The following is a 12,515-nucleotide window of genomic DNA, read 5'->3' as shown; positions in this document are numbered from 1 at the left end:
GACTTTTAATTATATAAAAATTAATTATATAATAATAACAATAAAATCTTATCTCACTAAATATGACTGATTATATATATAAATTAAATAATATTATTACATCCTATTATATATCACCACGTCTAAAAAAAATTGGTTATATCTCTAACTACTGATCTATTTTTCATATGATTCCTTCTCTTAATAATTGAATGTTATATAGTTTTTCTTATATATTCAAACTAGTTAAAATGAAATTATGCATCTTCTATCTTTCAACAATCTACGTTACTCCAACTAAGCTTTCTCTCTCATACTATGCTTCTTTATTCTATATATGTTATGTATGACTAGTCATCCATCTATCTTATTGAATTTGGAATGCCAAGAAAGGTGGTGGCTGGATCAAAGATATGGTGATTTTCATTTTGTAAACAACTTGTAAGTACTAGTCTGTTATCTATTTTTGAAAACTATTGACTGTCTTTTCAGCAGAATCCAACTCTAGTCATCTTAGCAAAGGATATATAATTTCATATGTGCTGTCAAGGTGTTAATTGACATTGATATCTCTTTGTTCAGATGATTCTTCTTGCGACCCATGGAGCCTATATCAGATATAGGTTTGGGCAAAATCAATGATATCATGTTCAATGACAGGACACCGGTGCTGCCAATTTGATTCAAGTCTTGAAACTGATTGAGCTGATGATCTTACAAAACAATGACAGGAATCAACTTTCATATAGAATTCATTTTTTTTACCCTAAAGTTTTGATGTAAGCCTTGCCTAATTTCTACACTCTGAATTGGTTGTAAGATGACAAAGTTGTTGATGGTAATGAACTATTAATACACACATCAAATTGAATTTCCATGAATTACGGAATCTATTTCTTTCTTTTTTTTGGGCGGGTAACGGAATCTATTTCATCCTCATAAAAACCATGGTCTCCTATCACTTGAAGAGTAATTCAGGAAGCCATGATAGAAGTCAATCATTATTGATCCCTATTATATTACCTTGCTACTTATGCGCTTTGATTCATGCTTTGGGCCCAAAAATAATACTCGCTTCCCTCATTCTGTTATTTTATAAATTTTGTTCCCAAAAATAAAGTTCTTTTTTTATATATTTTAATGCACTTTTAATATATTAAAAATATAATTTCGATATTTCCTTTTGAAGAATGATGTGTAGTAACCAGTAATTTACTTGTTATTGTTATTGTTGTTATATACATATTATACCACAGTACCATAAAATGTAAGTCATGTAGTAGTAACTCAGTAGTCATTATAATTACTCTTTTAGTGAGTATTTATATTTATACTAGATATAATTAATACGAGTGAAGGCAACATTAAAAAAAATGAAATAAAAACCTATATCATTATATATTGATTGAAAAAATTGACATCATATTGAAGCAACAGGAAGAGGGAAACCACACATGCACCTCTTTATGCATGCAAGCACACACAACCAAGCATTAACGCAACACACCCTAACTAGCAGCAGTAGTACACAATATGCATCGCATTCGAGGGCCACCAACCTCCAGTTCATCATCATCATCATCATCATCATTATCATTATCATCACTATTATTGACTCCACTCTCTTTCTTGCTACTGCTAGTGTAGGAAGAATCCGTAAGACAAGTTGAGTGATAAGCATGACAGCAAAAGAAAACAATGACCGATACATCACGTATAGAAAAGGGATCAAAACATATACAACATCTTGCACCTCCCCTAGAGATCTTTGAGTTCATTTCCATGGTTCTAAAACTAGATGATTTCCAGTGCGAAGCATTAGTACCTCTCCTTTTCGCTCGTGGCTCATCTTCTTCATTAGTTAGACATATTCCCTGCTTTGCCTCTTTGTAATACTTAACTAAAAGGTTGACACAGTCCGCCTATTTTGATGTCAAAAAATCAGAGGGATACAATATAATATCAAATTAATTAGATTCTAAGGTTTCTCGTTATACTATACTATACTAGGGGTACGGTGGGGGAGAAAAGAACCTTAAGTATATCATTGCACCCATGTCTAAGTGATGTTTCAGTCCTGAAGTCAGTGATAATTTTTACCAGCCGATCCCTTAGCCTACAGAAGAGTAGACAGAGAAATTAAGTTACACTGTATAAAACATAATGCTACTGAATAAGGCTGGAATTGGGAAGCCGGAATGACCTACGCAACCATGAACCTTCTGAGCACCCAAGTCAGGATCAAGATCCTCTAAAGTGAAAAGATTTGTAAAGTAAAAAAGTAAGTATTTAATGACCATTGAATTAAAATAGTGAGATTTACATATAATGAGTTATAAATTCAACGGTGATTAACCTCTCATTTTATAACTATACTAATTTCCTCACTTTAGAGAATCCAAATTCCTCAGTTCAAATACAAAAACAGATAGATGGACATCTTCTAAAACTGAGTGCGATATTCAATCAAAATACTTTTTAATTAGTTGTTACGTCACATTCATTGCTTACCGAGGTATTTCCATCCCATTGGGAACCTTATTTACAATGTAGAGGGGGTCGAGGTTTCCAACTGTGTGCTCCAATAGTATGCCCACCTGTTGTCAATTACAAGAATCAAAGAACTCGTTGGACAAAGACAAGGTATACAAAACAAGTGAATATTGGATCGTTTGTTTTTAAGGATTTATTTCTTCTTAAACATTTTAACTCCCACACCAAAAACAAACAAACTGTTGTAGGGGACAACAGACATAACCTATTCCCTCTCCCGCTGGAAAGATCTTTGATCATCTGACTCCAGATAAAACTAGTGTTATGATGTGGTGAGGCAAGATGTGCCGAGTACAATAACGTTCACAAGACAACTCGACTCAGCAAAAACATAGAAGAGAAGTTCAGATTTAAGATATAAACAGAGCCCAGCAGCAACCTTTGGGTTAACAAATATGACTGGCCTAGCTTTGAGACACTGGAAATGATGGTAGAAATACACTTTTGCACTTGGATTCTGTTTCTGTCCTCACTTGGGGAAGTAAGTATAAGAATTTTTCGTCTTTTGGGATAAAAAAGTTGTGTCTCTGTCCCCGTCTGGCCGTCTCTACACCAAAAGAATTTTTTCTCTGCTGTTTCGATATTTTTGTCTTGAACCGTAGCCAAAAGATGTGCTGTTTAAAATGATTGACACAAACAAAACTTGCGATGACAGTTTTCACGTGTTGGGAAGGAGATAGGGGAGTTAAGTACATGGTCATGTTAAAGACATGGCTTTTGGCTTCAGAAAATCTGATTGGTTACTTCTATTTACTAAAATATTGAATAAGTGCATGCACCTAAATAATTTTCATTTTCACCCCAAGAAAGTTCTCAACAAAAATAACCAAACAGGCATGAACAGATAAGTATACATCTTAGCTATCAAGGTATACCATTTCAGGTTTGTTAAGGCATTGCTGGATTAGTTCTTCCCAAAGATCATCATCCTGCTGCATGGTGACAAACTCTACAGCCTGCAAAAGATTATGACCAATCCAAAATCAACATAAAATGCCAGAGATTCTGATTCAAAATTTGGATTGCGGTTGAAAGTTAAAACCAAAATCCACTTCTGGATGAATAGTTGAAGTACCTCCTCTATGTCTCCCAGTTTATTTATAATTACAGCTAGAGCTTGCTTTGAGTTTCCCATCCTTCCTAGGATGAAGACTTGCTCTCTAATTAGATCTCTCCTTATGCAAATCTCATAAGCCTGAAAAACGATTGAGAAATGGTTCCATGAATCACTAGCATGCGAATATATAGCTGTCATTTACAGGTTGATCCCAAACCTTCTCAAGGGTATAATGTTGACTGTTTCGAAGAAAAGGTACCAGCATCTTTGGATCATAGTCTGCATATAGTTCTACCTATGCAGAAGAAAAAACAATGATATTAACTGAGAAAAAAAATTCAGTTGCAGGCAAAGAAAGGAGGAAGAATATAGCAATAATATGCTATAATAGCTTGAAATGAATACTGATGCTCCAACATGACAAAGAAATGCATCAATAAAACAAGGCCATCAGTCTACAAGTTGCAAATATGGCAGTAATAGCCGACAATTGTTAGCAAAACAGATTGAATTTCAGAGATCAGAACTAATCAAAACCAAACATTCTATAACTGATTGTGCGGACGACAGTTAGTTACTTTCTATTACACAATAAGAAATTCTGATTCCGTTTCGAAAACAAGGGCAAGTCTCCACAGTGTACATAGAGCAACAAGGCAATGGGACCTAAGAATCCAAAGATATAGCCAAGGGCACGACCATATAGGACCAATTCAAGCTGTTATGGGAAGAAAAACGTCACATTTATTGTTGCATACTTGCATGTGAATCACCAGGTGTAAGGGAATTTTGGTTGGATGAATTAGAAAGGATATAATGGCACAGGAAAAAGCAAATTCTTTAGTTACGGCATTTCAGTCTTTCATATTTGTTTTCGTTGTTGAAGTTTAATATATTCGATGTAGGTTGTTGTTCTCCTTGCTAATAATATTATTTAATTAAATTTTACAATTGAAAGAATATGTTTGTTTTCTAGAGAAAAACTTCAGCAAACGAGCAAGCACCCACAAACCAGTATATGATGACTTATACCTTTTCAAACATCCAGAGAGCAAACTGGGACTCTATGAATAGAAGCTTTGGCCTTCACAGGTTGGTGTTAATAAAACGGGATATGAGTCATGTAGAAGTCATTAAAAAGATGAAGAAATTCTTTTGTCCAGGATGAAAAGTACAGACTTACAAAGCAGCAACTACCTTAGGTTGCAGCAGTGAAAGCAAACACGTGGATTTCACAAATCCAAAATACAAATTTTGCATTGATTTACGTTTAAGAATCCATAAAGTAAGCTTGCAAAGGTCTATATAGAAACAGAGCCTACCTGCATATCATGAAAGTCCCTCCCAGCATGTGGATTAACTTCAAATAATGAATGGAGATATAAATGCAAGAAGTATCTTGAGTCAGACTCATTATCAGCATTTTGAAGTTGCTTCACAACTTCAGGAGCGCTTATTAAGTTTTTAGCTTGGATTAACAGAGGAACAGCACGCTTGCAATCAATCATCATTAATTGGAAAACCTGAACAGGTACAGCATGTATAATGAGACACCAATAGCTATATAGACAAGTTTTAAGGATACAATATGTTGTTAATGACATTGATTTGGTTATCAGTTAGTTGCTCATTAAGCACACAAAGTAATGGTTATATGTGTCATTTCATAATTTAGTATTAGAATAAGTAAAATTATAGGGTCAACTTAAGTTCTATGGTTATGGGGATCAGCATATAAAGTTAATCTTTTGTTTACAAACCGAAAGCTAAAAATAGCTCAGGGAATGATAAGCATATTGTATATGTATACTAAAGTGTAAAATAACCTTTGATTTAAGCAACTAATTGCAATAAGCTCCCAAATCCCAATATAAAGGATACAAGTGACATTTTGTAATCATAATATAAATAAACAAAGATCTAGGACCATCTTATGAATTACAAGGCATAAACATATTCATTAGGTACTGGCTCATCAGTAACATTTATGCCCATTCTTTGTGTCATTTTCTATTGCCATTCCCAAAAACTCTAGTTTTTCTAACAAAAGTGAATACAAGTACAAACAAAACATCAATTCCCCTTAAACAAGAGGAAGGAAATACCTCAAAGTTTTCTCCTTCAGATAAATATGAGACCATTCAAAATATTAATAAACAAATTTTGGATAATTGGAATGGACTCTGCTATTCATCCATTTTTTTTATACATTTAAATAAATATAAGAGATGTGACAACATCAATAACCAGATCCTAATACTGTAACAAAACTTGTAGAAAGATTCTATAGGTTCATTAATGCTTAATCATGAAGTACCAAAGAAGAAATGTAGAGTATATTGCTCACATCAAGTGACACTGTAAAGACTAAAGATAGATAAATATCACTTCTGCAAATTGCAAGCATACCTTCTCACGAATTGCACCATGCAGTTTATGTTTATCAATGAAGTCAAATACTTCTGGCTTCATAAGCTGAAAGTTTCATCAAAGAAGGGTGTAGGAACTAAATCAGTATAAATGTACTTTAATCACTTTCAATCAATGCACTTGCTTCCTGAACACACACACAAGATATACGACCACCTACATCAGCATACAAAGCAACAGCTTTCTCATGTTGCCCATTAATTACATACAATTCTGCTAATGCCTGGCATAGAAAACAAATACATCATTATAAGCAAATGACTATTGAAAACATAAATATAACTAGTAAGACATCCCAGTCCCCAATTCCTGTAGGGCTTTGGTGTATTAGGGCAGAAAGGAATTCCAGGGTTTTTAATGATTTCTTTTTTAATATTGGTTTTGTTTGGGATGCGATTATTTAGTTGGTATTCCTTTGGGGCTCAGCATATGGTTTATTTATTGGTCTTCTACTGGTTGATATTCAAAGGGATTGACATGCATTGTTACATGGTTTATCTGTTAGCTATTTCTTTTCATATCTATCCGTGATTCTGTGTTTGTCGTATTCTCTCTTGTGCATTCCCTTAAACTAAAATTTCTTTTTCTATAAAAAGATAAAATGAGAAACGCTGACCTCCTTGAGTGGTTCAGTCATGGATGAAGTTTTAAGCTGAGGTTCAATAGCTGAAATAACAGATAGTGCAGAATAAATTACAGGTGGCCAGGACTTAATAGTGGACAAGAGATCCTTATGAAAGGAAGGATTTGTAGCCAATGCATTTAGAGCAACCTGTACAACAATAAGCAGAAAAAATGTCAAAGTTAGTTGATTGCAGAATGCAGCTTACATAAAGACATTACTTGTAAGTTGTAACAGTGACTACTTTGGTTTAGGCTTTAACCAACCTCATAGGCAGAATCACGCAGTCTAGGATTTTCTGTAGGCATGTAAGGAACCAAAACAGGGAGTTGACGAAGGTGAGCAAAGTGGAAAACCCATCTGTTGAAAGCAGTCCATTGACACTCAAATACTCAATCATCAAACAAGAACTACAAGCCTGATTAACAGTTACCAGTATGTGGTTCAGTTACCTTTCCCAAGCTGAGGCTGACCCTCGAAGCAACTTGGGACACAATGAAGCTGCTTCAGAATATTTTCTTTCCACTATCAAATGATCAAGGTATCTAGATCCCACCTACAAATATAAAACTCAGCTATGATCAAATGGAAAAATGTTAATTTAGAAGGAGACATATCAAGTGAAAGCAATGATTGTTAGAGTGAGTGGAGTAAACATTGACTATTAGAATGTTACAAAAAACGATCAATATAAAAGCATAAAGCCATAAGACTTCTTTTAGTGATCTTTCTTTTCTTTTAATCTTTGACATGTGTGGTTTAACAAAAATACATGGATAACCTTATTCCACTATTATGAGATAAGCTTATAACTTACCTCATCAAGAAGTTCACTTCTCCCATGACTTGATTCAACTACAGCCAAAGCTTTTTCATGCCACCCATGTTGAAGAAGCCAAGTAATATGATCTTCAGTATCCCTAATAATTAAAATGCATTTATTTCTCTCATCATCATCTTAATTTTTTTATTTCCAATTTATACTCCCAACTTATAAGATAGCAAAACACTTCAGAGATTTTACATAAAAAAAACTCTAAAAGACAAACAACCTTCATTTGTACGTTTAATCTTCCTAGTGAACAATGGTGTTTAGATTTATTTACTAATGTAGTGAATATAACAAAGTTAAAGAATCTGGCATATGATAGTGCAACACTGCAACGCCCTTTCTCAGAAGTTACATTGAGGCATGTAATCTATTTAACTAAAATAAATAACAAATAACAGCTCTATAGATTATCGTACTATGATATTTTAATGAGCATATATATATAATCACGAATAAACTGAACAATGCTGATCACTTGAACCAAACCCTTGTAATATTCTTCCATGCCAAGTGGTCAGCTGGCAAGAAAGACTGTTTGCTTTATTTGTTTGCCAATCCCATAAGAATAAAGCTTTTAAAGTACGGTAGGATATATTAAAAAAACACAGCATCCTTTGTTTCTCCCTTTTATTTATTTATTTATTTATTGGTTATAAGCAAATGCATCAATCACCAAACGATAAGATCAAGAAGTTGACATTGACCTTGGCTTTGCAATAACTACATCCTTTGGGGACACAATATAATAAAGTGGTTCATCACCTGCAGCCCACTGACCACCAGCATTACTGCTACCTACATTTGAATGAAAAAGGTAACTATTGCCCTGCAGGAGCAGCAGGAGAATTTCATACACATAATATAAGAACACTGGATAATGTTCACCTGAGAAGGGAGCATGAGCAAGAGAATAGTCCTTTGCCTTGTAATGCTCAAAGCCGTGTACTGGTAGAGCATCTGTTGAAAGCTCATCATTGTTCCATGTTACTATTCGAACCTCTGGTCTTTGAGCATTGCCCTGTTTAAGAACAAACCAATTTATGATATAACTTCATTTCATCATATCATATGTAAGAAACCGTGAATACCTGCCGAGAAGGAGCAGTGCTACTAAAGTCCTTTTCTCCATCTTCTCCAGGAACATACGCCAGAACAACCAGAGCATCATCAAAGGGGGCAATTCCTGAGATGAAATAGCTAGTTTGAAATGATGCCACAATGTCCACCTGGCTCATACTAGACAAAGGAAAATTTCTGTATGTCCCATTGGCTACTTGATAGCGGTTTGTTCTTATTGAAGCAATTTTGACAGTAGTTCCCCAGCCAATAACCAAGAGGGTGTCACTCTGTACAATATGGAAGGATATTAAGCAAAATTAATTTTCATAAGAAATGTCTTGCAGTATAACATTTCTTTAAAGCAAGGACCAAACATTCAATCAAGTTATAGAAGCAGATAATGCTTCTGAGAAGACGCACCAGAAACAAATAGCAAGTCTGTGCTCAGATATTTTACCACTGACCTGCCAAACCAAGTGAGGAAGCAAAAGCTCAGGCCTGGGGCTATCTCTTGGCCTTTCAATAAATGTTACCCGCTGGTTATTGGCAGTATCATAAACCTTCACTCCTGTGTTGTTTGCCCAAGCAACAAGACTCGTTCGCCACTTCACTGCATGTATTGGACCTTCCCCAGAGTGCAAAACCTTTTATAATATATATATTGTGGAGAATACAATACATATGGTTATAGTTTTCAACACACTAAAAAGAGTAGCACTATCCAAATTCATGCTAGAGTTAAGAAGAATCTTGCAGACCTGGTCACGATAGCCTAACCATGTCTTCGAATTCAAATACAAATTCCCAGCTAAACCACCTGCAACAAATCTCCTAGAGGCATTCCTTGTGTAATCAGGATCCAAGGCAATCGCCTTCATCGGCCGATGATACTCGAACTTCGTTTTCTCATCGGAAAAAAGACCGCAAATAACAACTGATCCATCATCGGAACAGCTTCCAATATACTCACCCTCTAAATCAAAGCTAAGGTCGTTAACAACAGCAGAATGAGCAGGGAACTCTTTCACCTGCAATCAGATATAAATTTTCACAAATGCAATCCACTCCATTGTGAAGTTCATGAAAAAGCTTGGGAACGTTACCGAAAGATCACGTAAGAGAGGGGAAAAAACGAAATGGCTAGCTACAATTTGAACGACGATAGCTCAGAATTTCAGAAGAAGAACATTTCATAAATAAATAAATTGATGCGCAAGGAACGAACCTGGTTGCCGAGGAAATCGAGGATGTAGACAATGCCGTCGTGAGTACCGAGTGCGATCATGCGTTCCGCGACGGCGATGCAAGAAGCTGCGTCGCTAGATAGCAGCGCAGGTATACTTCCTCCCATTCTCTGGTACTTGAGCCTTGGCTCCTCTTCGTCATCTTCCTCTTCTCCTTCTTCTGCTTCTTCTTCTTCTTCTTCTTCTTCTTCTTCTTCTTCTTCTTCTTCTTCTTCTTCTTCTTCTTCTTCTTCTTCTTCTCTCTCGTCATCTCCTTCGACGCCATTCTCGGACGGAATCGGAGCCATCGGAAGATAGTTACCGCCGGTGGGACCAACGGAACGGAGATCTGTTTGGAAGCTGAGAAATTCTATTCTCTATGTTTTCTATTTTATTTTGTTTTATTGTGCAGTGTCGTTTTGCGTTCCGTTATTAAAATTTTGGAATGTCGTTCACGTTGAAGATGGGGAAGAAGGTTCTTTGGATATAGTTAGTAGTACTAATTAAGAGGAGTAATGAGGTGAACGACAATAATAATCATAACAGCAAGAGGGAGTGTTTTGTGTTGAATGAGATTGGGGGAACCCCGAGAAACCTGTAACTAACGGAAGTGGGTTAAGTCATAAGTGGAGCATGTGTTTCTTGGCCGTTAGCCTTTTGCACTTTCTGTGACGACATCGTTTAACAAAACCAAAGTACCAAACTTAACGAATTTTTAAAGCTGCTATTTTTTTTAGTTTCTCAGACATCTTCCAGAGCAGGTCAAAAATTAATCCATTATAATCCAAATTTTATTTAAAAATTTATTACTAATTAATAAATTTTTACATACTTTAGTAAATAAATAATAATATTTTAGTGATAATAAACATAGTATTATTTGAGTTGATAATTCAATTAAGATTTGATGAAATTGTTTAGTATTGCAGCCCATGATTCATAATGCAGCCCAAATCAACGAAGTTAAGAAGTCTAACTAGAAAGACTAAGCAGTTAAGGTCTAACTCAACTGGTTAAATCATATATCTCTTAATATGCTATTTCTGCTAAGTTCGTATTGGGTAATGTTCAGTTTTTTGAGAAAACAGAGCTTATACAAAAAGAAAAATCATCTTCATTTTTGCAAGAGGAGAGAGAAAAATATTCTGCCAAGATGAAGAACAATGTTTGAGAGTTCAAAATATGAGTTCAGCATATAGAGTTTGAGTTGTAAATCATCATCTACTTCATGATTCATCATTGAGTATTTTGTTTTAAAGTTGTATCTTTTTTTGTTCTTAATCAGTGGTAAAAGACATTCAAATGAGGTATTAAGTAAAAGTCATTGAGAAAAAATGCATAGGGAGAAATTTAGAGAGAAAATACAAGATTTATTTCTTGTTTCTTTTGATTGTATTTTTGTTTTGATTATGATGTCTGAGTTGTATCATTTGCTAAGTTGGGTAAGCACTTAGTGTGTTGAGAGTGTAGGAAGTTATCTGACCAAGTCAAATTTAGGTAGAAGCTTGATTTGTCCCAGATAGGATTAAGTTGAATACTAAGAAATTAGTGTATATAATATTTGATATGATAGTAAAAATTCCACCGCTGGTGTGGTGGAGACTGGATGTATATTGCATTACACGATGCAACTGAACCAAGATACATGGTTGTGTCATCTTTTTCTTTTTTTTATACTGATTCTATTTTTTTTTTCACGATTTATGAGACAAAATGAAATTGTCTCCTACATAATCCATCTCGCAAACAAAATAGAAGCTAAGTTACATTTTTTAGTTTGAGACAAAATTAATCATAGATGAAAAAAAAGTTTTAGATTCAAACTCCTTCTCTAAAGGGTTAAGTACTGAAATCGTCCCTAAGGTAAGTGGCGAAAATCAAATTCATCCCCGACGTTTTTTTGCTATTAAAATCATCCCGAACGTTCAGAAACACTTTAAAATCATCCTTTCCTGAATTTTTGGACAAAAATACCCTTGACTATTAATAAAAATAAAAAAAAAAACCTACCCCCACCCTCACCCATCAGCATCTCTTCGCTTCTCTCTCTCTCCCCAATTTCCCTTCCTCCTACACCCACCCCCAAACCCTCACTCCATCACCCCGCCGCCGCCGCTTTCCCGCGTCCATCCCGCCGCCGTCCCTGCTTTTCTGCTTTTGTTTTCTGCCTTCTGCTTCTTCTTCTTCTTTTTCTTCTTTCTAAACCACCAAAAACCTTCATATATATTTGATATCTTACAAGTTATTTACTAATATAAATAAGTTTGATTACGTGTTCATTTATTTCACTATAACAAGTTTTTTATTCTTCTAGTGATTAATCGTTTAGTTTAAAAAATATATATATTTAATACATTAAAAATGAAAAGAAAAATGTTTTTTTAATGATTTTTTAGTAATGTTCTTAAAATATCTTTTTATTTTCATGCCCTACCTAGGGTTACAAACTTACTACGTCTTCCTGAGTGGGAAAAAAAATGAACGCAACATGTGCCTTTTCATGCATGCATACGTTATCATTCTATGTTGTATCTGTGTGGCCCTTGCATTTTGTTGATATAATTGTTCATGGAATACTATGAATTGTTTAGAGGTGAATACAAAACCAAGTGAAGATAATAGATAATCACCAATTTAGAGGTGAATATATGTTGGAGTTATATTTTTTACTAAATTAGTATTTATAATGATATGTATTTTTATTTTAACTTATTTACACATGATGAATAATCATTTTAAATGTGGACTAATATATTAAAA

General features: G+C 34.6%; 1 protein-coding gene across 2 annotated transcripts; it reads right to left on the bottom strand.

Annotated features, from left to right (window-relative positions):
- Positions 1,357-10,346, bottom strand: LOC107605751 (vacuolar protein sorting-associated protein 41 homolog). 2 transcript variants are annotated; one of them, XM_016307722.2, is made up of 19 exons: positions 9,758-10,346; positions 9,291-9,560; positions 8,997-9,176; positions 8,562-8,819; positions 8,359-8,491; positions 8,178-8,268; positions 7,459-7,561; positions 7,094-7,197; positions 6,908-7,001; positions 6,636-6,791; positions 6,180-6,242; positions 5,999-6,064; positions 4,912-5,112; positions 3,807-3,884; positions 3,608-3,727; positions 3,408-3,488; positions 2,491-2,576; positions 2,014-2,095; positions 1,357-1,901 (listed from the first exon to the last, which is right to left on the bottom strand). In XM_016307722.2, exons 1-19 carry the CDS (start codon positions 10,061-10,063, stop codon positions 1,488-1,490), a joined length of 2,886 nt encoding a protein of 961 aa, XP_016163208.1. In that variant the 5' UTR covers positions 10,064-10,346; the 3' UTR covers positions 1,357-1,487. The 2 variants fall into 2 exon arrangements, with proteins under 2 accessions (XP_016163208.1, XP_020961042.1); XM_021105383.1 differs by lacking the exon at positions 1,357-1,901 and adding an exon at positions 2,183-2,230.

This window comes from Arachis ipaensis, chromosome B06 (genome assembly GCF_000816755.2).
Source record: "Arachis ipaensis cultivar K30076 chromosome B06, Araip1.1, whole genome shotgun sequence".
NCBI lineage: Eukaryota > Viridiplantae > Streptophyta > Magnoliopsida > Fabales > Fabaceae > Arachis > Arachis ipaensis.
Note: the sequence above shows the minus strand (reverse complement) of the source record. Positions and strands in the feature narration are given on the sequence as shown.